This window comes from Rhinolophus sinicus, linkage group LG16 (genome assembly GCF_036562045.2).
Source record: "Rhinolophus sinicus isolate RSC01 linkage group LG16, ASM3656204v1, whole genome shotgun sequence".
NCBI classification, from domain to species: domain Eukaryota; kingdom Metazoa; phylum Chordata; class Mammalia; order Chiroptera; family Rhinolophidae; genus Rhinolophus; species Rhinolophus sinicus.
The window spans coordinates 37,909,194-37,935,459 of NC_133765.1; the positions used below are offsets into that span (position 1 = coordinate 37,909,194).

The following is a 26,266-nucleotide window of genomic DNA, read 5'->3' on the forward strand; positions in this document are numbered from 1 at the left end:
GTTAAAGAGGAAGTCACAAGGAAAATTAGGCAAAATAATTGTACAGTGCATGAAAATAAAAGTATAACATCAAAGTCTGAGGGACAGGCCAAAAGGGTGCCTAGAGGAAAATTCACAGCATGCTTATATTGGAGAAAAAGAAATGTCTCAAAAAGTATTCTAAATTCCATGTGAAGAAACTAGATAAAGAGAAAATTAAATCCAAAGCCACAAAGGGAAGTGATTAGAAGCAGAAATCATTCAAAATAAAAAAAGTAAAAACATAGATAAAAATAAATGAAAATTGAAAGCTAGTTCTTTGAAGACAGATAAAATTCATAAACCTCTAGCCAGACTGACCAAGAAAAAAGAAAAGAAACATACTACTAATTGCAGAAGTGAAATACGGGATATCACTACAGATCTTACAGTCATGAAAAGGCTATAAAGAAATATTGTAAACAACATTATTTCCATAAATTTGACAATTTATATAAAATGGACCAATTCATCACAAACCGTCAAAACTCCCTCAATATTAAATAGGTAATTTAAATAGTCCTAACACTATTAAATTGAATGTGCAATTTAAAAGCTTAAAAATAAAATCTCCAGACTCAGATGGTATCATTGGAAAAATCAAACCATTTAAAGAAGTATGAGCACTGAATTGATGCAGTCTCTTCCAAAAGAGAGAACAGGAGGAAACACTCCACATTTCACTTTATGAAGCTAGTGATATCGTGATACCAAAACTGGACAAAGACAGTATATAAAAGAAAACTATAGGAAAAAGTTTAGACTCAAAAACCCTCAACAGAATACTAGCAAATCAAATATAGCGATAACCAAAAAGAATTATACCATGACTAAGTTAGGTTTCTACAAGGGACACAGGGTGATTCAATATCTGAAAATCAATGCAATCCATAATATCAACAGACTAAGAAAAATCGTGCCATCATGGCAATCGATACGATAAAAGGATGCTGAACCAAGTTCAACATCCATTCACGATAAAACCTCTCAACAAGTTAGAACTAGAGCAGCACTTTCTCACCTTCACCAAAAGCATCTACAAGAAACCTACCACGTCATAGTGAACGTGTAAGATTGGGAACAGGCAAGGATGTGTGCTATCACCACTCTGACCCAACATCACACTAGGGGTTCTAACCAGTGCAGAGTGAACAGGGGTAAATGGCACAGAGATTGAAAAGTAAGCAATGAAACTATATTCAGGAATAACATGGTTGTCTATGTAAAATATCCCCAAAACTCTACCCAAAAAACCAAAACAAAACAAAAAAAAACCCTACTACAACAAGTGAATTTAGGATATGAGGTCAATATTTAAAAAAATCAATTGCATTTCTATATAATTGCAATAAAGGTTATCAATCCAGATTCTAAACAGGGTACTATTGACAACAGCACCCAAACCTCTAGGATGCTTTGGTGTAAATCTAAAACACATGTGCAATGTCGGTACCAGTATGCTGAAAATGACAACAGTGACGACAAAAATCAAAGACAGCCTAACAATTGTCAGAGGTACCATGTTCCTGGATGCGAGAGCTCAGTGTTGGCAACATGGCAGTTCTCATTATTACAAAGGTGTATTTTCTGCTAATTCAATGTAATCCCAATAAAATCCCAGCAGAATCTTTTTTTTTTTTTTTTTAGAAATCAACAAGCCAGTTCCAAAATCTATATTGCAAATCAGAGGAGCCAGAATAGCCAAAACATTTTTGAAAAATGACCAAGTTGAAGGAGCCGCATTACCTGATTTCAAGATTTATTATAAAGAATGGTCATCAAGACAGGGTGGCATTAGTGAAAGGACAGACATGCAGATCAGGGAACAAAACAGAGAGTCCAGAACATGCCTACAATATATATGGTCAAATGATCTTGACAAAAACATAAAGCGAAGAGAGAAATAGCAGTCCTTACAATAAATTATGCTGGAACAACTCGGCATTTATATGCAAAAAAATTGAAACTTGACCCATACATTGCACAATACACAAAAAGTAACCCCAAGTGGATCACAGATATCAATGTAAAACCTAAAATGATTAAACTTACTAGAACAACACATAAACTTTGTGACCTTCCACTTGGCAAAGACATCTAAGAGATGACCACCAAAGCAATGTCATAAAAGAAAAAAAGGTAAATTGGACTTCATCAAAATAAATAAGTCTATTCTGTCAAAGACCTGTTCAAACAAAGAAATAATAAGCTATAGATGGAAAAAAAATAACATTTTCAAATCACACATGTGATGAGAGTTGTACACAAGATATACAAACAATTCCCAAAACTGAATAAGACAACCTAAATTATTTGCCCATTTTAATATAACAAAGGATTGGAACAGTTACTTTACCCAAGAAGATATACAGATGGCAAATAAGCCATTAAAAAGAGCTCAACATCATTACTAATTAGGGAAATGCACACTAAAATCACCGTGAGATACCATTACACATGAATTAAAATGGCTAACATAAAACCACAACATGATAATATCAAGTGTTGGCACGGATGCAGAACAGCTGGAGGATTATGCTTTGCTGGCACAAATGCCAAACAGTTGAACCACTTTGCAAAACTGTTTGGCAATTTCTTACTATGTTAAACGTGCCCTTACCACAGGACCCAGCAATGCCATCCCGTTATTCACCCACAAAGAAATAAAAACATACGTTCACACCAAAACTTGTCCACAAATGCTTAGAGTGGCTTCATCCAAAACTGTGAGCAACTCCGGTTTGTTTCCTCTGGCACATGGATAAGCTGACTCTAGTCCCTCTGCACCACGGCACACTGCTCAGTCATAAAAAGGAATCATAAATACTCCTAATAGACCCAGCAACCTGGGAGAGTATCAATGCATTAGGCTAAGTGAAATAAGCCGAACTCAAAAGGCTGTGTTTCCCCGAAAATAAGACCTACCCTGAAAAGATCGCCAGCCAGACACGCATTTAGTACGTTATGACCATGTTCCAGAAGAAGATGACATGACTGTATTTGAATAAATGTAGATTGTTGTACATGAAAAAATAAGACAACCCCGGAAAATATGCCCTAATGCACCTTTTGGAGCAAAAGTTAATATAAGACCCGGTCTTATTTTTGGGGAAACATGGTACTATGTGATACCATTTACAGGACATTCTGGAAGAAGTAAAATGTCAGGGACAGGCAACAGATAGGTGCTTGCCAGGGGATGAGGGTAAAGGAAGGGACAAGCAATGGAGGGTAAGAGAGAACTTTGGGGGTGATGGAAATGTTCTCGGCCTTGATTGTGGCAACAGTTACAGGACTAAATGCATTTGTGAAAACTCACACAATGTACACTGAAGAGGTGAATTGTACTCCATGCAAATTTAAGTCTCTTAGCCTGACACCCGTACCCCCCAAATCCTTCGCCCATGATTCTAATGGGCAGCCAGTTTCAGAATCAGTGTTTTAAGTCTTCTCCATACAGACAGACGTCTTCCTTTGATGGCTTTGCTGCATGGTTCTCAGCGCTGATTTCCCACCAGAATCACTTAGGGGGGCTATTCTGACGTCCTTGGTCTGCGGTGTGATTGGGCAAAGGGAGATTGAGAAGCTGGACAGTTTCTACTGTGTAACCTGAGCCGAGGGCTGTCCTAACGATGGTGGTCTTCCAAGATATGGCTCCCATGACTCCTAAGAGAAAACTTTTAAAACTATGCACCCACGTTAACATTTAAAAATTGATAGCTAATATTTGTCATCAGTTTCAGTAGTTGCCAAGGATAAGGTTTCCAGCGTATTGTAAATCTTGACATTTAAAATTAACTGTTACATCACTCCGCTAAATGTATCATTGGAATATAAATAACAGAGTGACTTGACACCCACCACCATCCATTTATAAAATCCATGAAAAACTCATTAACTATCAGAAAATGTTACATTGTTCCTTTTTGCTCCTGAACTCACGTTTCCATTCCAATTCCCTCACAGAATTCTATTCTAACCATAATATACTTTAATCTTGAAGGTAATCTATCCACCGTCCTAGTATACCTTCCTACAACGAAAATATTAATATGTGTGAATACGTTGAACTTAAACTTTTTCGTTTCTTCTCACTGTCAGATTCTCAGTATTTAAAAATTTCTTCAAGTTGGCATTATGACAATGATGGCTGCACAATGAAAGCAACAAAAACATTTCAATACACAATTTTTGGAATAAAAATTCTCTTTTTGTAAAGGTACCTCTTCGTGGGCCATGAGAGTGTGGTGTCGCCTTGATTAAAGAAATTGTCTCGCAGTTTGGGGACTGCGACGTTTTAACACCCGGGAGAAATGAATCATAAGACACTAGATGGATGAGAGGTAGCTTTCTATCGTAAAATCAAAGAAGTTGTGTGTGTGTGTGTGTGAGAGAGAGAGAGAGAGAGAGAGAGAGAGAGAGAGAGAGAGACAGAGACAGAGACAGAGAGACAGAGACAGAGAGAGAGGGAGAGAGAGAGAGAGAGAGAGAGAGAGAGAGAGAGAGAGAGAGAGAACATAAATTAGTTCAGACAGGTCGAGTTGACGAGCTAATCCATACAGAAGTTGAACATTGGTAAATTCATTCTTTAAAACACCTCCCTCCGCCCACAGAGCCCTCGGAAGCTCCATTCATATATCCTGGTCTCAAGGGCACTGTTCCCAATAAGTCAGTAATGTGAAAGCAAAGCATTAAACAAATCCAGCCGCTCCTTGAAATGAAAGGTCCAGGACCCAGGGAGGTGACACAGACCAGTAAAGCTCTTCAGATCCAGGACACACAGGACACTGCGTATGTATCCCATCCCCCCACTTCTGACCGAGGCCCAGAGAGCTACTTCTCTACTCCAAGAAACACAGCAGTCCAGTGACAGCAGTAACTGGGGAAACGGGGTTAGAACAAGAGTGTCCCCACAGACTGCCCGGTGGGGACACTGGCTCAGCTCCAGCCAGCGGCTCACACAGAGCGATGTCACTGCTGTGAGAGGCAGGGAGATCCACATGTTTAAGAAAATCTCCTGATTTCAAAACACGGACAAGACATCCATTGTGGAGGTGTCTTTACAGTGTACCCCTGGGCGCCATCTGTCAATCAAAAGCCACGCCCCTGAGGTCCCACCCACACCTAAGGAAGCTGGATGGCAAAAGGTGGTCTTCTTCTCCATCCCTTGAAGACATACAGCGCCAACCAAAGTTCCTTTGCATCCTTTAGACGGAGGAGGCCTGCTTTCATATTGAAGTGGTACAAGAACTGTGATAACATCCTCTTCCTATCAAAAAATCGCTTTACCACACCCAAAACGATTCTGGGCAAAATACTTCAGGCTTGTGAAAAGGAGACATTGGGCCCAAATGCACACTGCAAGCTTTGGTCCTTTCCAAAGTTGAAATCTTCGGCAATCTCTAACAGCAGAGTATCTGAAATTGTTTTTCCACATTGCGTAAGGGTACGTTTATCTGAACTACAGACAACACCCAACTCCCTGACGAGTACTAACTAACGAAGGGAACCACAGAGAACACTTACATTACCCTCGGGAGCAGGGAGGCAGAACTCGGGCGGGGAGGCCCATCTGGAAGCGGCTTTTACGGGCGGTACCTCAAATTCTGTTTTCTGTCCTATGGTCGACACTGCCCCCCTGCACAAGTACGTAATGTCATTGGAGCTGTTCTCTCTGCCTTTCAACAGAATTCTCAGTACTCTCACTGATCTCACATTTCAAAATACCAACTGCTTGTAAAACAAGCAATTGTGTGTTTTGATGCTCCTTTTAACAGCCCATCATGCAAATATTTATTCACAACAGTAATTTCCATTGTGCATAGTTTTTACATCGAATTAAGGACTCTGAAAAATTACAGCCATGGAGAACAAAAGCTTACATTACATTTAAACACACATTCAAAGGATGAGCATAACTTCTCCGACAGGGTGCAATTCTGTGCTGAGAGTTGTCATCTGGGCAGGAACACAAAATCCCTTTTGTGGTTAAATATTAGCTAACATGGGACTATTTTCCTATTAGGTTTAAAATTACAATGACCCAGAGGGTGGACTATTGCTGTTTTATTGACTGACCATCTTTGGTAACAGCATCCTCAATTATTTTGTCTCTCCCGCTTTTCATTTTCATATCAGGTGACTTGGGTGGGTCCCCACTCCAGGTTCCCAAGGGGAAGCTTAACACCTAAGCCTGAGCCAAGCAACCTGCGCCTGACCCATCCTCCTGGGCACGTGGGCCGATTCCAGGAGGCTCATGGAGCAAAGTGGTTATAGGAGGCAGGTCCATAATTTTAATGCAACTGTTAAGAGACACGCTCTTTTTTGTTCCTGAATTTAGGGTAAGAAGATATAATTCTGGGCTGGGGATAGTGTGTCTAAGAACCAATACAGTTAAAGAGAAACAAAAACATTCTAGGTCCTTTGGGGTACCGGGGACATGAGCATCTTGATCAAGCCTTACCTGCTGCTAGCATTGCCTGCAGAATTTCAGGTACGTGAACCCACATTGTTCTCTTCCCTTTGGGCAGAGGCTGTTAGTGTTTACCAAGTATACATGTGTTCCTGTAAATTTCCCTGTGGTTAGTGTCTCTCAGTGCTGGTCAGTAGGGTGTGGGTACAAGTCATGAGGCCATTTCCCAATGTGGACCTTAAATCACCCCACGTGAGCCCCTAGCCCTCTCTTCCCCTATTGTGATGGCCCTGGAGGCCATGTGTTCCAAACGGCATAACTGCAAGGGGGACGAGGGTCCACTGGACACTGAGTGAATAAGAAATAAACCTTCCTCACGTTACGCCACTGAGACATGGGTGTTTGCTGCTACTGCATCACTGCTAGCTCACCGCTGCATCGTAGGCAAGCTTGGGCTTATGTCCCTGCAACCAAAACATGTCTAATCCTTCTTCACTGACAGTGTTTCCTTAAATAAGTAAATTCAGGTGGAACTCTTACACTCAATGCAGAGCCTCGTGGGCTCCATATTCCAAAGAAGGGTCCTCACAGTGGAAGCCTGGCTTTGATTTCTGCCCTCAAAGCATCCGTTCGACGCCGACCGAGGCAGCACTCTGGAGGCCTTTAAGATGAGAGAGCACAACCATCCCTCCTGAGGGCCTCCAGCTCCAAAACCCAAGGCACATGTTCAAATCCTCTCAGAGGGAGAAGCTGCCCAGAAAAATCACAGTCCCGTCCGCCATTGATTGAGCACGATGAACAAGGAAAGTGAGAAACACGTGCTAAGGGTCCTGACTCCTCCCTCCAGACTCCTTGGGAAGGAAAACTAACATGGACGGGATATTTTCACATAACGTTTTGCAACGTTCACAGTGTTGAAAATCAATTTGACCGGGATGAGAATTTCTTTGGATACTGAAAACTGGCACCTTTCACACCAATGCCAGTTCCTTTCTGGTGGGCCTTCTTCCACTCAAGAGGCTCGAGTCCTACTGCGTGCATGGGCAGGAGGGTCTGTGCTGGGGGTCCAGGCCTGGGGGTGTCAGGTCCTGCTGACCAGAGGTGCCCACTTGAAACTCGGAGTGAGGCGGCAGCCACGCACGACATCAGTCTTCCTTACACAGAGAGAAGAGCGTTTGGTATTTGGAGGAACCCTGAGGAAGTCACAGAATCCAGACACTTGTACCACAGACACAGGCATATGCGGAGTGCCAACCATCGACTGGGCTCTGAGCTAGGACTCACTGGAGACCTGTGTGCTCTCAGCCGGGTGTAACTTTTGCCTGACAGGCAGCTTAGTTTGCATTATCAAATCACGAGTAGAATGGGGAGTGGCTCACGGTCCAGGCATCAGAATTCAGACTCGGCCTCTTCTGAGCTGGAAGATCTGGGAGAGACTTTTCTGAGCCTCAATATCTGCATCTATAAGGTGAGGTTAATAACAAAATGTACCCCTCGGGCTGACCTGCAAACCCGCAAGAGTGACTGCCAGGAATCACTCACCGCTGTGCCTGACATACAATAATAACTCAAAGAGGTAGCTGTGATTTCTAATCCCCTCACCTTCTCCCTCTGCACACATGAAACTATTTTTTAAAAAATTAGTAAATCCAAGATTCACAATAAAATTTTTCTAGGTTTAAAAAAGAAAAAAGAACCTGATAGCATTGGTGATTCAAGAACACAGAGTGTAAAATAAAGTAATATTTCAATCACACACACAAAAAAAAAAAAGCAAAAGAAAGGAAAGGAAGCTGCGGTTATTGTTGACCACACTATGTCCTGCAGCACTTTGTATGATGGCGGACGAACAACAACCAGCATCAAACCGTTTTACTGTTCGGCAAAGGTTCTTCAAGCGCCTTTCTACATACTTAGAACATTATGGAGCCCTTGCAATGTCCAAAGTGCCGTACTAAATACCGGCGAGAAACCAAAGATAGAGAGAAAAATGCACAGTAGTCGGCCCCAGAGAAACTTACAATTTAGGAGCGGCAAGAGAAAATCGTTTTAGAATGTCACCCCTGTAGACAGGTGAAAAATGGCCCCCCAAAGCTGTCCATGCCCAAATACCTTGAACCTGTGAGCGTCGCTGTATTTGGGGGACACAAAGGAGAGGGGGCTCTGCATGTGATTGACAGAATTACTCCTGATCAGAGGGAGGCGGTGGGAGATTTCAGACACAGAAGAGGACCGAGCAGAGAGGGACGGAAGACACTGGCCTTGGAGCTGGCCTGCGGGCAGCCCCAGAGGCAAGACGCGACTCACCCACGAGCCTCCTGCTGACACCTGGCCCCTGGCCCAGTGACTGATTCGGGACTTCTGGCCGCCAGAACCGTGAGGGAATAGCGTTCTGCTGTTCCAGTCACCCAGTTTGGTCATCTGTTACAGCCACCCCAGGAAACGTGCACCCACTGATGAAAACCCACCCATGACCTGTACTCCAACAATGGCCTGGGAAGGCTGACCAAGGACAGAGCATCCACCTGGATGATTCTGAAAGGGAAAGAGGGTGCTGTGAGTAACTCCACCAGGACACGCCAGGCTGCGTCCACACCCTAACTGACCACTGCCTCCTTCCCGGGTGGCCTTCCCTTCATGCAGCATCACCGGCCACACTGGCTTTCCCTAGTCGCCAGTCTTGTCTGTGCTTTGGCTTGCACAGTGCCCTGTGATGCTAACCCATCTCCCAGGTGAGGGAAGGTCTCCCCAGCTACTCCGAGTCACTGCCAACGTCCCTGCACTCAGAGGGACAGGCTCTGTCCTGCCTGGACAGCACAGCCAGAAGGGGACATTCCTCTGTACGACTGACATGCTCTCCACCTCCTCTGGAAACCGTAGCTCTGTGAGGGCGGGAAGCAACCACACCTGTCTGGGCTGCTCTCACTATTGGGTTCCCGTGGCCAGCAGCATGTGGGGTACAGAGTTGGTGCTCAGAAGGCAGTCACTGCCGTAAAAGAGTGAATAGGGAGGAAAGAAAGCAGAACAAGAGAAGACGGGGTGCTGAACACGGAGCAGTGGGCCTGAGCTTACAACTTACAGCCCTGGAGCTAGAGCTGTGGCACTTGACATAGAGGAGTGACTGGTAGCTAACATCCCTGGTCTATGGGTACTTTAGTGCCTCCTGACCCCGTGTCCTCACAGCACCCTCAAATAGTTCCTGCAGAGATCCATGTTCACTGAAAACGTGTGGCCTGTGATCTTGAATGAACAGATTTATGGATGGATGATGGATGGATGGATGGATGGATGGATGGATGGATGGACACATGGATGGAAGGATGGATGGATGGACGGATGAATGATGGATGGATGGATGCATAAATGGATGGGTGCACAGATGGAAGGATGGATGATGGATCAATAGAAGGAAGGATAAATGGACAGGCAAATAACAGGATGGGTGGATGGATAATAACTGGTTGAATAAATGGATAAATGGATAAATGGATAGATGAAATAATAATATAGGATGGTATAATCTTTTACAATAAGGTACTTGGAGCTTTTGTTTTGTATTTCATTTTTTCTTGGCTTTCAAAATGGAACTAAATTAAACATATCCTAATACTTAGAAGCCTACCTTTCTGTGCATATAAGAATTTTTTTATGAAATTATGTTTGTTACTTAACTTTTTAATTTAGAGAAAATGAAACTTAATAGTCTCCTCATTCCCTAGCCTTTTAATTTTGACAGAATTTAAGTATAATCAATAAAGTTCCTGTCTCTCTGCCTCTCTCCCTCCCTCACACACCCACACGCACACGTCCCCACCTGCTCTCTGCTGGGCATTTCTTCCTCCCCGAGAGCCTGGACAGAGTGTCGCTGTCAACAAGCTCCTCCCAGTCCCAGGCTGTGGGAGGTGATGCGTTGCCACCTGGATGCTTCACTTCTGACCTCAGAGGGAAGCTGTAAATATGGCAACACTGGGCCAGAAGATGCCCCAAGAAAGTCACTGCTCAGGACACCCACTTACTGAGCCCACAGAGGCAGAGCATCCGGCCAGCACAGCCCTGAGAGGGGGACCCCATCAGGAGAGCAGCTCTTCTCCCAGGAGCCTGCGTGTCTGCTTCCCACCGGCATTTTCAAGGGAGCACAACTCTGGGAGATGCAGGCAAGAGTCCTCACAGGCAGCCTAACACATGGCAACCTTCTCGGGTGTGTATTTGAACAGTGCCTGCCTCTCTGCCCACCTCCAGTCTCCCCAGCCCCCTGCTTTCCGTACGCCTGCCCCTCCTACAAAGTGAACAGCAATGCATCAAAACACGTCTGAACGCAAACACGCCGAGTTCCCAACCCAGCCTAGATTCCGAGTGTAAGATTCAAGCTCTCTGGCAACTTGACATAAGGCCATTCTCCAGAAAAGGCGGGGACCGTAGAACAGTAGTGCCAGTAAAACTTTTTCTTTCACAGTATAGTTCCTAGGTCCCCGGGGCAGAAGTGCAAGCAAGGAAAAGTTATTTTTACTTGTTTTTCCAAAGCTCTGTATGAGGTTTCATTTGCTCCGCGACCCATCACTCTACACTCATGACATTTAGCCTGCGATTAACATGTACATTTTGTTCATTCAAAGATTTGTGGTTGAAAAGAACTACGGCCATACAGTAAAAACAATAATATGCTAACGCAGACATTTAACATCTCACAATTGTCTCCACTTTCCATCAGCCCCAGACAAATCAGGCACGAAGGAATGTGCGTGAGCATGTGTTTGCCTCCCATTAAAACTCTTTTAAATATAGCTCATATTTGATCGCAACTTGGTTTAGACCATTAAGGTGATCAGAGAATCTCAGAGCGGGAAGGGACTTGACACATTGGAAAAAGAACCGAACCGACCAAGTGTTTAGAGGTCATACCTGCATCACGAAAATTTTGTACAACGTGATGGCCTCAGGGGTGTCAAGCTTTCTCCTGTTTTTATTAGGTTGATGCAAAAGTAATTGCGGTTTCAAAGGTTAAAAATAATTGCAAAAACCGTAATTACTTTTGCGCCAACCTAATAGCCTATTGTGAACAACCACTGAATTACTTACCCTGGGCTCAGGACGCTTAGCTGATCTACTCTTGACTGAATTCTCTAAGTTTAACACACAAAACATGTTACATGCTTGGCTTACAGCACCATTTCCCAAGCTGACATCTCCACATCACAGAGCTCCTGGTTTTAAGAGCATTTTCAGGGTTTGCCCTTGCAAAAGTTCAGAAGTGCCAGAGGAAATACAGATCTCCTCACCACCGCTCCATCTAATAGAGGAATCAGTACCAGAACCACGCACATGACCCAGAACACGCAATAATGGTTAAGTTGTATTTACAGAGCTTTTCTGTACCTTTCTTAATGAAGCCTGGTTGTTGCAGGCAGGAAAACAGAGATCCCTCGTCCTATTATAAAACCAAGTGACAACCAAAAAAAAACAAGCCTTGCAGCCGTACGCACATCTGTTGGACTGCTGTTGCTGCGGATTTGGGGTGTTTTAACCTCACGTCTGCCTGGGTTAGATTCACTGAATCCATCGACCCTTTCTCTGCTTTCCTGTGCCCATCATAAGCCCAGGAGCTCTCGCCCTCAGGCTTGCACTACTCCGGAGACGTGAGCCCGTTACAACCAGGCTAAAAAAGGCAGTAGGGGGCACGGTGAGCCCAGGCCCCTTCCTGAATCACACCAGCACCAAACCCCTGCGAGTCGACTGTCTTCTCCTATTGTCAGATCCGAAGCAGTGTAGCCCAGTGACTCCGGAAGACCACAGAAAACAGAAAATTCCCGTAATTAAAAGGCTGTGCGCTTGAGCCCTAACTTTGAAGTTTCTGAGAGCGCCCTCCTCTCCAGAACCTCAGAGAACTCTGTTTGTAGAAATTTGGGGGCACACACTGGAGACTGCTAAACCTCTCCACTTTTCCCCTAACGCATTTCTCTGTAGGAAGCAGGCCCTGGGAGGAGGAGGCCCCACACACAAACAAGGACTTCCCATCAGTAGCAACAAGGAACTGCTGGTACTTTCTACAACCTCCTGTGTGGATCAAATAATTGCTCTTCCAGGCATGGGTGTCTTGAGCTTCCAAACTTGCTGTTGCAATGACAGACGGGGAGGTTGACAGAAGGCAAAGGGGGCAGGTGAGAACTAGCTCTGTTCTCACCGCTTCGGGTCAGGGCCCTGCTGTGAGAACTCAGGTGACAAGTTAGGGTTGGCCAACCTGCAGGGATGCTGGCGAGGGGCCAGGACCCGCGCTGGAAGCTCTCCAGGAGCCACCGCTCCAGAGCTCACCAGTGACATCTTTCTAACAGCCTAGGAAGCCTCTGTAGGAGGGCTCTGCAATTATTTCCTATGAGGTCAGTGCCAGCAGGAAAAGTCAAGTCCAAATTCCAGGCCCCTTCATTTCAATCCCCCGCCCCGGACCTGCAGCTCAGCCCTCCGAGGGCCCACCTCTCCTCTCAAGGGTCTCCACAGCCCCCTGCCTCATCGAAAACGCTTTCGGGTGAGCAGGGCTATTTTCCCTGCGACCCTCTGCAGTCTCACCTAGGGCCTCCCACCCACAGCCTCCCGCGAGGCACCTGCAGCAAAGGGGCCGCCACGGACCTTGGCGTCCGCACGCGCGCGTGCACACGCGCAAACACACACCCACGCCCTCTCTCCCAGCCACCCCAGCCACGCGTGCACTCCCACACACTCACTCCCGGCAAAGTTAGTCCCGGGGCCAGAGGTGGCGCGGCGTCCACTCACCTTTGGAGAACAGGGCGGCCAGGCTGATGAGCACGGGGGACCAACGGGACCACGGCGTCCCCATCTCAGACGGGCACATCCCGGACACCGGGGCGCAGATCCTCCGCTCTCCGGCGCCGTCTGAGCGAAGAAGACACAGTGGCCGAGCTCGTGGAGGCGGGCGCCGGGCTGGGTGGCGAGGGAGTGCGCGGCTAGGGGCGCGAGCAGCCGCGGGGCCCTGCGCGCCCCTCCCGCGGGTCCATGGCCGGCCGCAGTTGCCTTCCCTGGTCCGGCGCGCGCGGAGGCAAATCCCACCCCCTCTCACCCCCACTAGGATATTTTTACTTTAATCCACGCGGATTTGTTCCCTTCCTGTTGACCCGAGCGTGGACTGGCTTCCAGTTGGCCCAAAAAGGGCGGCTGCGGGAGCGCGGGGACGCGGGCGGGCGGGCGCAGGGCCCCCATCCCAGCCCGCCGCGCCCCGGGGCTCGCGCGCGCGAGCGCCGAAGTTTGGCGGCGGGAGCCCCCCCCGCCGCCCGGCCCGCCTCGGCTCGCGGGCCCCAGGCGCGCAGGGCGCACGGCCGGCGGCGGAGACGCGGGGCCCCGGCGCTGGGAGGAGGACCCGCCGCTCGGCCAAGACCGCATCCGCACGGAGGCGAGCGCCACAGTGCCCCGCGCGGGTTCCGGGCTTTGCCTTGAATGGGCCTTTTTTTAAAAAGCCCCACCCTTTCGGAGTGACAGCTGTGAGCCCCAATCCGCAAAGAAAGTCCCACCTCCCCCGCTCTGCCCCGCACCCTCCCTCCTGGCCACCCCTCCCCGAGAGTGCGGGTGGGAGGGGCCGCTGGGAGGCCCGCAGGCACCTGGCCAGCCCCAGGAGCTCCCAACAGGTGGCCTTCCCTGGTCCTCACACCCCCAGCTGAGGGCCAGTCCTCAGCCTCGGGGTGTCTGAGGCTCTTGGGCCCTCAGTGAACCCTAGATCCTGCAGCGGGGTCCCTCACCCCGCCCGGGTAGTCCCCCACAATCTCTGAGCAGCAGGGCCTCTGACGTACCATCTGAGGGTCACGCTGGCCCTCACCCCATCCTGGAATGACCACCAAGTCAGTGATCCTAGAAGAATTCCCGCTTGACCCCCAGCTGACCCGCTTGGAACTGGGAATGGCTCCGTGAAGGGTCAACGAGGCCTCGAGGAGAGAAAAGAGCAGCTTCTTGTTCCTGCCTCGCTCCATCCCCAACCGGGACCCCAGGAACCGAGGTCACTGGGCAGAACCTGAGCTCTCAGCCCAGGGCCTCTGCTCCCCCGGAGCCCGTGAATTACCTAGACTAAGATCAGAGGGAAAGCATTGTGAGTATTTAACACATACTGGCAACCAACCGCAACGAAACCAGGTCAGGTGAATGCACACCTGGAAGCACAGGTGGGTCATTACCTACCGAGGCAGAAACAGAGGCTTCATTCTGCGGGCCTGAGGGTGCGAGCGTACCCAGGCCTCCAGAGTTCTTAGCTCACAAAGTGCCAAAGAAGATGGGGACAGGGAAGCGTGTCTCCCCGAGTCCCCCTCTCCTTGAGATTGGCCATCTCCCTCTCTCCGTATTTCCTTTCCTGAGTGTACGTCTCTTTCTGTTTTTCTTTATTTCTCAAACTTCTGCCCGTTCTCTTTGGCCTCTCACAAAACCCTCAAGCATCAATTCGGCAAAGAACCTACGAGATTGTGTGTTTCGGTGCTTCTGGAGCCTGAGCGAGCACCCACCCCCCTCGGCAGCTTATTAAAGCCGCTGCTGAGCCCCCATCCCCGGGTCTGGGCGGGGCTCCAGAACCCACGTCCCTAACAAGCGCCAGGGGGCGCTAGACCACGGGCCTAGTTCACAGTCACCTTTCACCTCCATGACGGGGAAACTGAGGCTTGGTGCCTTGCCCACCTTCACCTGGCCTTGGTGGCAGCACCAAAGTGTGTGTTAAATGGCATTTTAATGTGAAACTGAGTCTATTTTTTAAACATTTCTCAAATATGTCAACTAGGAATTAGTAGTCCGGCCGCTCTCCTTTATTAAAAACAATTATTTTATATTGTCTAAATCAAATTGAGATTCCCCCTCCCCAGAATTACAATCATCAGATGCCTTTGAGGGGGCGTTGTAGGGGGAGGTATGTGAGTGCCAAAGATGTCTCTGTGTCCTTAGGATAAAAGGTGGCTGACAGATTCCCAGCTGTTGCCCAAAATGTTGAACAATTTCCTCATTATGCAGAGTTGGCTGGACAAAGTTGTCCTACTCTTTGGGGTGGAAGCTTTTTGGGGGGACGTTGCAGCTCCAGATACCCGACCAGTGGCTGAAATGAGATGTAAGAATGGCTTCTCCGTCTCGGCCTCCTGTGTGTGTTCTAGCACATCCGCTCTTCTCTGAGTAATTAGCGGCTGGTGGGGGCAGCAGTGCCTTCGGAAGCCCGAAGAGGCTCGCTGAGGCCTGCCAGGCCCTCATCCACCCCCCATGCTTCTGGGATAACTTCCCACCCAAACGCCTGCCTTGTCTCAAATTAATTGCAAGAAATCTGCTTTCCTCCAAGAATAGGTGTTTCATCTGCAGGACCATAAATCAATTTGTAAGCCTAATTTTGTCGGTAATTAAATAGTGCTAATTGTTCGTGCTGTGTGCACAGGCTCTTCCACAAGGCAGTTTGGGTGGCTGTCCTTGAATAAAACAGGCATTCCATGCAGCAGTCTCCAGGAAGGCCAGCTTTGTCCGGGAGTGGGTGGAGGTGGGCAGGACACTGCTGGAATTCATCCATGGAGCCCGTGAGAGATGCCACTAGGTGCCCTCTGAAACCCACTTCCTCTGCCGGCCAAGCAAAGCTGAGTGACCCGGGAGTGAGTGGGGAAGTCAAGGGCACAGCTAGGAGATGCAAAGGCGGGGGGGGCGGAGGGGGTGGTAAAAAGTCTGGAAGCAGAGCAGGGCCACAGACCACGTGAGCCCATTCACCTCTCGGAGAGCTCTTGACATTCTAGGGGCCCCTGAGAGGCAGGGGCAGAGGGGGAGCACGTCTGGCAAAATGCAGCACCTAGACTGCCCCCCCCAGCAGCCCCCCACTTCCTGCCTTCACTGGGCTCACAGCCCAGGGCCTCTGTGTGGCCACATTTGCCAGGAAGGCTGGAGAGCCCGAGCCGGAGGTGCCTCCCGAGAAGCACACGGCTCAAGCAGAGGCATCTCTGGTGGGCCCAGGGGCACAAGGGGCCATTCCACTTTCCTGCCTAATTTCAGGTGTCTGTTCTGGCTTCAGAACACCTCTGTTCACTCCTCTTCTGACAGGTACCTGCCCTGCTCTGGGCTGTGTGACTGTTGGGCAGACAGCGGGGCACTGGGGTTGGTCAGCGTTGAGGTCCAGGCCAGAACTGTGAATCCGTCCGTTTGACAGCTGTCACTGGTCATGGCCGTGTGCACTGCCTGTGGCTGTAATCTGTGAGGGCCACCACCTTCCAGGCTGGTAGCAGGACGTGGGCCTGCTTTGTTGAGGATGAGCTGTCAACACAGTCAGGAGGAAGATGGGGGTGTCCATCGGAAGGACCCGGAGAAGGAGTTTGGCCCTGCCCAATTCTGCAAGAGCCTTTGGCTGCACACAAAGGGGAAGATGCATTTGTAGGGGTGGAACCCTGATCTCATAGTGAGTCTGACACGTCGGACTGACTCATCGGTTTGCTTTTCTGAGCGAAGCACATAATTGGTTTGATTTCTTTAGTCCGTTTGAAATGAGTGTTCCCAATGGACTTGAAGGGCTGGGTTCTTGGATGACGGACGCCTTGGTCTGGGACTGAATGAACCATCGTGTGGATCTTTGCATCAGACACACACCTCCCTGTGTGATTACGGAAAAGCAAGGCTCCCACCCCACCCGGAAGAAGCGTGTCCACGGAAGGGACACACAGAGGAACACACGTGACCACTGAGGCAAGGCTTTAGCTGGCAGTCTGTAGAGTCCGCCGACGCAAAGAGAAGGGACGCTGTGCAGCTGTGACGTGTGAACGCATAACAGCTTCAGAGCTGAAATGTGAGGACATTGTCAGTGGCCCAACTTGGAAGTTACTTAAGGCACTTTGGGGAATCAATGGAAATAATGGGTCTGGGAATACTTCTGGATTAGAACTCTCTTTTTCCCTTCTTAATAAAAATCCACCGAGGAAAATTGTGTGTACGCTACAGTTTTTTCACAGGAGCCAGCTTCCCTCAACAGCCGATTTCTCTGCTCGGGATTTCAGTGGTGTAAGCGTGGAGACCTGCTCCTGTCCCCTTCTCTCCCCACAGGTGTGTTGGTCCCAGTCAGAATACCGGGCCCCCACCTCCACCTAATCACAAGCGTCCTTTAAATGATTGTTTCTAACCACTCTCCAATACCAGATTTTCACTTCTTCAGAAGGTCTTCGGTTGATGTCTAAACTGGTCAACATGGGAGTAAATGTGATTAACTAGGATCAATTATTTGTAAATTGATTTTTGAGTCATCGCATGAGAGGCGTCCATCTGGGAAAAGTGACTAATGACATCAGCGAGCTCCCCGGGTCTGAAAGTAAAAACAGTAGCACTATCTTGTATCACTGGGGGGGGCGGCTTAAAAGGCGATTTTAAATGGACACTGGATTGATGTTTTTTCACTATTGTTTCAAGGCCTCAAAAGGTTGCAAAGCAGCCCCAGGAGACTGCAGGCCCTCAAACCTCCCCGTGGGCACAGCCAGCAGGACCGCGGTGCAGAACCGTGATCAGGGCCCAGGGCAGCGGGCACTGCCGCTCGGACTCGCGACATCAGTGGTCCTGCAGCGACCCCTAGTGCTCAGCAGGGGGAAGCTCAAGACACCTGCTTTTCCATCCAAGAAATGAGTTGTTGGCACGTCCCCCTGTAGCCAAAGGACACAAGTGGTCACGTTTTACTTAGTCACACTGGACATATTTCCTATCACATCATCTTAACAAACACAGAAAGCGACCAAGCCCATGCATTTTAATTAAGGAAACCCTGTGGCCTGTGGTGGGTGGGTCCTGGGAAATGAGAGTGGTGGGTTTCCCCAGCCATCACCTTGAGCCCTATATGCTGCTAAAAATATAAATAAAAACATCGTAAACGACATCAAAATGAAAGCAAGCATTTACACCCCGGGAACCCCCAGTAATACTTGAGTTGAACTTTGGTGCTTCTTTCAAATCTGCCAAACAAGGCATCCTGTCCAATGGGCACAGGCACCCGTGAGCGCCAGGTGCCGGCAGCGTCCTCTTCCTCGCGTCCTCTGCCCCCTCCTCCCCAGGACCCCCTGGCTGCCTCAAGTAAAAGTGAAAATGCTGGTTCCTGGGAGGGGTGGAAGGGGGTGTAAAGTGTCTCCTAAGAAAAATCTGAACTAGGGAGCACCCTGTGTCCTGCTCTGGAAAAAGAGAACTTGACGTGGTCGAACAAATACTGGAAAACTGAGTCAGCTCTTGTCACCCTTTACCTCACACCCCTCCCATGGCTCCCCTCTCCTCAGTGAAAAGCTGAAGTCCCCACGAGGCCGGACGTGGGCTGCCTCCCCTGTGCACGCGGGACCCCGCCGCTCCTGTGCTTCAGCCACCTCCTCCGACACACAGGCCTTGCCCTGGACACGGCCTCTGCAGAGTCCGTTCCTCTGCCTGGAACGCCTTCCATCACCTCCCTGTGTGGTTCACTCCCTCACTTGATTCTAGTCTCAGCTACATACCCCTTTAATACAGACGCCTTCCCCGGACGTAGTAATATTTACTACCATCACTTGCTCTCCTCTGATCCTGTGCCATGTTTCACGTATTCTGCTTAACGTCCCTCTCCCCCAGCTAGAATAGAAGCTCCCTGGGGACAACAGCTCTGTCTGTATTGTTCACGGCTCTGTCCTCATTGCCCAGAACACGGCAGAAGAACGTTCTCAGTGAATTCAAACTAATTTACTTTTAAAATAAATTATGAATTAATGACTTCTTCTTCCCCCCCCCCCCCGCCTCTCCCGGGAGGAGAGAAAGTGTGTCCCTCCATCACACTTGAGGATATGGCTTGGGTGCCATGCTCCTGCCATCTTTTGGCAGCCAACTGGTCCACCTCCAGAGTGTTCACCTTGAACTCTAACTCGGAGCCCAGTTCATCAGACCATGCGTTTCACTGGTGGGGAAACTGAGGCTGAGAGAAGCAATGTGACTTGCCTTTGATTGTATTTTTCCAGTTGGGGAGCATTAATGTGAAACTCATAACTGATTATTTCCCAGCTCTCCTTCCCACCCAATGCCCTTTTGAGGTGTGTTACGGTGGTTAGAGTGAAGCCTCTGCTTGGATTTGAATTAAGAGCTGTGTGACCTTGGCCAAGTTACTTAACCTCTCTGAGCCTCAGTTGCCTTATCTTGAAAACTGTAGAATATACTATCACCTAGCTTGTTGGGCTGTTATAAAATGGATTGCAGGTATACACAGACAGCACCTACATGGTACTTAGAATATACTTAGCATTTAAAAAGCACACTCTTGTTAGTTACTGTTTTCTACAGGAATAGAAATGCACTTTTCAAAAGGCTGTGTTTTTCTCTGTCCAGTTCCCAGTTTGACTATCCACATAATTTATTGCGTTTCTGCAGGGTCAAAGCCAGGAACAGACTTTCTCAGTGTAATGTTAAATTGTCTCCATGGGAATCAAAATTCTGTTGGTATATCCAATCTCTAAAACCATCCATAATCAAGAAGTTGAAGAGACACTGCCTACTAATGAACTTCACTCATCCTGGAGTTTAAAATAAGAATCTTGCTCTTTCTTTGTTAAAGTTTTTCTTTCTGTATAAAACATTCCAAGGCTCAGGGGGAAAAACACGCACACCCACCAGACACCTTATGTAACTGCAAATTTTCCATGGGGAAGCATCTGCAGGTGGAGCTTCTGTTTGTTGGTTTTTCATTCTTGTGCACACCGTTAGGAAAAAACGCTGACTGGGTTATAAACCACTCTGTTGTGTCACATTTTCAGATTTTGTACTTGAGTTGTTGCACCACTGAGTTCAAACTGAGTGTCAGACTTACCATTTCAAAACGGTGTTGCTGGGCGTTTATGTAACTTTTGTAGCAGAGCAGGAAGCAGGAGTGGCTCACGTGTGCTGGGAGCCGGCGGCCTCTGCCTGTGCCAAGCTCCAGGCTGGTCCAGGGCCCATGATCAAATGACAGGTGAAGCAGCTGGGAAGGTACTGGAGCTCATCTTTATCCTCAAGGTCAGTGAAGTTGCCCCGTGCACCCCTCATCCCCCATGGCACCTGCCCGGGAGGGATGCCCTGCCAGATTAGTCCATTAAGTGTGACTAACACTCTAGAGGCTGTTTAGATTCTACCCAAGAGACGACTCCTCGGGAGAGAGGCAGTGAACGTAGAAGAGTCTGGAGTTGTCACGATGGATGGAAGGAAACACGATAGGAAAAGTTTCTGGCTCAAGTTACCCAACAAATATTAGGTCTCTTCTATTACACTTATCACATGCACTAGTAGCATCGATTTGCATCACTAATAGCTTCTTTCAAAGAATATGGACATTCCATTGGCTTTGAAAGCTTCAATTCCAACTGCAACAAATATGACATTTCGACGGTTGATTCTGTCATCAATGTGTAAGTGTGTCTGATGGCAAATCTCGTTAAGAGTACAAGTCTCATTCATTAACTAGTCACAGAGCACAAATAATCATTAATCCTTCACACTGAGAATCTCAGGTTTCTGTTGAAAATGCCTTTTGTCTGCCAATAGCAAATCGATTTTCCATTCCTCAGCCCACTGTAATTTATCTTTTCCCCATCAGTCTGTGGAAACCATTTCCAAACAGTGTCACAAGTGACCTGCTAATTGCAAATCTCAAGGATGTGTTTAACTGCTCACCTGTCTTATTTCTCTATGAAGTTTCATACCATCCACTTCTTTTCCAATTGTTTTATGACGGTGTTTCTTCTTCCTTTATTCTGTCTCCTCAGTATTAACTTGTCGTTTCTTTTTCTCTACCTGCCTCATAAGTGTCCTCTAGGAATATGCCCTTTCTTCAATTTTATGTACCGTCCTTGGCAACTCCTTGACAGCACAGTCTCAACCAGTAACCACAAGAGGAGCCACATATCTGCCCGAGAACTCGCTCCTGAGCCAGAGCGACTGTTAGACCTCTTCCTGAGACAATCAAAATGTAATTGTTCACTAATGTCCCCAAATATACACCCTCTACCCCGTTTCCTATCCCTCATATTTATAAATGGCTTAAAATATTACTTAGCTGCTCAGTGCACTTACAAATCTTCTCAAAGTCTTAACTCCCTCTGACCCCCTACAAAGAATTAATCATCGAACCCTGTTGATTCTTCACCTAAATACACAGTTTTCTCTTTGGCTCCGTCCGCACTGCCGTGACGCCGTGCAGCTCACTTCCCCTTCTCACTTAGAATATTGAAGGAATCTCTAGATTCTCTCTCCTGCTTGCCTCCCACACAACTACCAGAGTGATGTTATGAAAATACAAATCTGGTCGCGTTCTTTCCGCGCCTGAACTCTTTCATGGCTTTCTAATACTGTCTGGATAATGCCTCAGCCCCTCACTGAAGCTTGTCTCTGGTCACACCCCATCCCCCACCCGTTCCACGCACGCAGGGCCCACCCTCTCCGAAAGCAGCCCCTTGGGTTCAGTGAGCTTTCTCCACCCCGCACCCCTGCATGTACCATTTTCTTAGAAGGAGAGTCGTCCAACATTTCTCCCTTGTGGTCTCATGCTCAAAGACTTGGACAAGATGCCATGTGTCCCAGCAAGCCTTCTCCGACCTCCCAGGGGGACTGACCCTCACCACCCAAAAATTCATCATCAATCTCTCAAATAATGAAGCCAAATTCGCCTTCCTTTGAGTGTGGCCTGGACATGGCAACCTGCCCCTAATGACGAGAACGTGGCAGAAATTACAGTGTATGGTTCCCGAGAGCAGCTCTTAAAAGACATCACATCTTCCTTCCTCGTCTCACTTTCTTGCCAACACATGCTTTGAGAGAAGCCAAAACATCACGAGAATACTCAGTGAGAATATGTCATTCGAATCCTTAAATAGCGCCAGTGAAAGGACTAGGTGTCTCAAAACTGAGGCCTCCTTCCAACAACGGTGCAAGTGAGCCCTCCGGCCACAGACCAGCCTTCAGATGACGCAGCCCCAGCTGACATCTTGGTGGCAGCCTTGAAAGACTCTAAGGTCTCGCAAGACAAGCACCCAGGTCAGGGGCTCTGGATATTCCTGATCCACACAAACAATGAGATAATGTGAAGCTTGTTTTACACCCGTAGATTAACTGACACCATAATCTGCCATCCAGCAAAATCATGTGAGAATCATCCCGGCAGTCTTTTTCTCTATGTATCGACACCCAGCTCCCCTCCCCCAAATGCTAAATACTGTTTTATGGCTGGACATTTTGTGCACGTTTGCTGCGGTTTTTCATACTTACAGAGATTTCAGACATGATGTTTGATTCCTTTGCCAAACCACTCACCCCCTTACTGTTGGGAATTAAGTGACTTATAATTGAGGTCATAAACAGGCTTTGAGCGTTATAGTAGATAAAATGTTAGTGCAGTTATTTTCCTTGGGATAAATGCTCTGACTATAGTTGCTAGATCAAAGAGGATTGGATTCCTAAGTCTTCTGATAAATATTTCCAACTTGCCTTCCAGAATATTTGAGCCACAAATGTACCCGTCTACACATTTCCTCGTATTCTAACCAAATGGGCAATTTGGGGCCCCAGGGGAGCTTTGGCACTGTCTAGAGACATTTCGAATTGTCACCAGTACAGGGAGAGGGTGCAGCTGGTATTGAGTGGAAGAGTTTGGAATGCAGGATTCATCCCCCCTCCACCACCTCCCCCAAAGCATCATCCCGCAACGTTAATGGTGCCCAGGCTGAGAAATGAAGATAACAGGGTGTTAATATTTTTTAAGTGGTTTGCGTTTGATAGTTGAAAAACCATCTCATTGGTTTAAATTGTGTTTTTGCTTTTATGTTTGTTTTTTCATGCTTTTTCAGTCTAGTTTTATCACTTGCCTGCCCATTACTTTCCCCCACTTGTTCAATAACGTGTTAGACTTTTAGGGTGGTTGGTGAGAGTCCTCAATGAGATGTTAACGCTTTGTCGAACACAGCAAATATTTCCCCCAAGTACTTCATTAGCCTTCTAATTTTATTTATGGTCTCTGGGGCACACAGAGATTTGTTTCTGTTCTTCTGTAGTCAAAACCACAGGCTTTGCAGGCTCTTCCTTTGCTCTCAGCCTTGGGACAGCTAACTCCTCGCTGACAAGCCGTTATTAAACTCCTCTGTTTTCTTGGAGTCTCTGTCATAGAGTTGAGGCTTTCATCTATCTGGAATTTATTGCGCTTTACGACGTGATGTGAGATGTGAGGAGGCATGATGTCCCTTCTGCTATACCAGTAACCTACTGTCCCCACACCAGGCACTCAGCAGTCTGTTTGTCCCCTCTGCGCTGAAGTCTACACACTGTGGTGAGACTCCACAACAGCCTGGAAACGGCGTGAGCCCTCAGAGGAATTAGGAAGCAGTAACTCACAGTTTTCATTCTGCATAAACCGCATCTTAATTGTGAGAAATCACAAGTGCAGACGTCTGCAGAGTGTGCGTTTCCTGAAATTGTAATCCACACGGATGATTAGCAGGTCAGGGTCTGGCAGCCAGCCCCACACCAGCCCGCTGGCTTTTCTGGGCCACTACTCGGAGACGCACAAGGTTACTCAGGGAGAGTAATTGCTTCGTTCCCAGTAATGCATCCTTTGCTTCTTTACGGCTTGAGTCCATTACAATAGAATCTTTTCATATTTCATGGAGCTTTAATCACAGCCATTTCATGTGTAATGGCAGAAAGAAAGCTTTTTCTTCCAGACCCCCGTTGCAGAATTTTAATAGCCCTGTTTAATCTTAGTTTAACAAGAAGTAATCCCCCCCAAAATTTACCAGTGTCATCAGAAAGCATTGTGGGATCTTGTCACATTATTAAGGCTTTATACTGATTGGACACATGGCTGGTAAATGGGGCAGTAAGGAAGCATTCATTAAAATAAGGAGGTAACTCACAAGGTAGACCATGTCCTGTTGCCGTTTTTATTTTGTTTAGTACACACTTATGTTCCCAAGTGCTTTTATTTATTCCTTGTTCCCTGGCCTGTAGGATGGACATGTTGTTTGCTTCAGAGAAAGTGGCTGTTCTCTCTGGAGCTCTTCATCCATGTGCAGAATGGTGGTTTATGAGTGGTGAGCGTTTACAGCCTGGCCCAAGGAGCCGATGCATCATGTGGGCTGCCTCCTAAGTCTCACGCCCACTGTCTCAGGATGCTGAGGGACCCAGCAGCTCCTTGGTGCTGCTCCGTCAGCTAAGGACAGAGCTGTCCCCTGAAGTCCCCCAGCCCCTTGTTTCTTTCTCTCTCACACCCTCTGGCTGCCTCTGTCCCTCTCCACTCTTAACCCTCATCTCATCCCCTCCCACACACATGAGCAAACACCTTGTGAGTTATCGACATAAGTCTAAGGTCCCTTCAACCGTGTCTGCGTGCTGGGCTCCTGGTACTGTGTCTGCACAGCAGGAGACCTTCCCCTGTGACCACTGTTGATTGGACCACTGGGAGGTGACCATCCCTAGCTGGACCAATCAGAGAGCTTCCCCTGAGCTGGGAACTGAATCGGGAGGCAGGCTGTCTGTTTCAGGAGCTGTGGGCAGGTGTCTTCCATCCGCCCTGTGAACTGAGAGGCAAGGAAGGCACATTACAGAGAAAGGACAGGGCTGCCACGCAGGGAGCAGTGGACGCAATGGTGTCCATGTCTTCGTTCCCGGGACATAGCAGTGCTTTCACAGCGCATCCACGAACAACTCCCAAGTATATAGTTTTGTTTGCTTAAGTTCTCTGGAGGTTTCTGTTCCTTCCACTCAAACATGCAAAAATTCCCCACAAAACTTCCACACAAACATCTCCCCATATAAAATGACCAGTTGGGCTCCCTCTCCTATAGGGGTGACATTAGGGTTATTAGAAAGAGTGATTGAGATTGTCATCAAGTCTGTATCTTGTACACAGTGTGTTATTGCTGTGATGCTAGGACCCCACAGTGGTTCAGAGGGTTTACACAGAGGCTTATTTGAATTGGATAAACCATTTGTCCTCAGGAGACTTACAGACATGAAGTTAAATAATACATTAAAAATAAGGTCTCACATCTAATCAAAATAATATTTAAAATAGCAAGAAATAAGCTGTTAGGGATGAAAAAGGACACAAGAAGCAGGCCAGGACGTGGTGTACCCGGAATCCCCTTACGTTCAGGGTGGGGCGTGAAAATGGTGCGGCTTCAGCTGCTTCAGCCATAAGGAGAAACAAAGTGCTGACCCTCCTTACAACGTGCACGGCCCTTGGACGCACAGCGCTCAGCGAATGACACCAGACACATAAGCCACACAGTGTGTGGTTCCACTTATGTGAAACGTCCGGACTAGGTGCATCTATGCAACAGAAAGCAGACGGGGGGTGGCCAGGGGCTGGGGATGTGGGGGTGGGAGGTGACTGCTAATGGGGACCTCGATTTTGAGGGGGCTGTAAAAATGCTCTTGAATTGCAGAGTGGTGGTGATTGTACAGTCCTCTACATGCACTAAAAAGCACCGAATTGTACACTTCAAAAGGCTGAATTTTATTTTCTGTAAATTACATCTCAATTCCGAAAATAAAGAAAAAGGAATCAGCCAGGAAGGAAGGACCCTGCACCTTCCTGAGCAACACCTTGTTCAGGAAGGGCCGCCCCTGCTCTGCACCGTCCTGCGTCCTCCCCCTGCGCGACCTCCTCCAGGGCTCTGCCCCCGACTGTCACCAGAGCACGAGCCCTCAAGGTCAGAGGCCACGTCTGGATTTCAGTACCTGACAGGCTACAAGTAGGCAAGTGGTGTCTGTTTGTTGATCGACTGACTGTTCAGTAAGTGATTCTGAGAGAGCCATCGGCGTCCTGCCTCTCCAAGGAGGACAGGGTGCTGCTCAGGCAAAACTGGGGACAAGACTACAGATTCAGATAAAAGG

At 47.9% G+C, this 26,266-nt stretch overlaps 1 protein-coding gene across 1 annotated transcript in view; it reads right to left on the bottom strand.

Annotated features, from left to right (window-relative positions):
* The window catches only part of TMEM132D (transmembrane protein 132D), a 412,457-nt gene extending 398,604 nt beyond the window's left edge, over positions 1 to 13,853 (bottom strand). Inside the window, exon 1 of the mRNA XM_074321404.1 lies at positions 13,193 to 13,853. Within this exon, the coding sequence (XP_074177505.1) occupies positions 13,193 to 13,271 (79 nt within the window). The 5' untranslated portion in view covers positions 13,272 to 13,853. The remainder of the gene's footprint in view (positions 1 to 13,192) is intronic.
* Between the last annotated feature and the right edge of the window lie 12,413 nt (positions 13,854 to 26,266).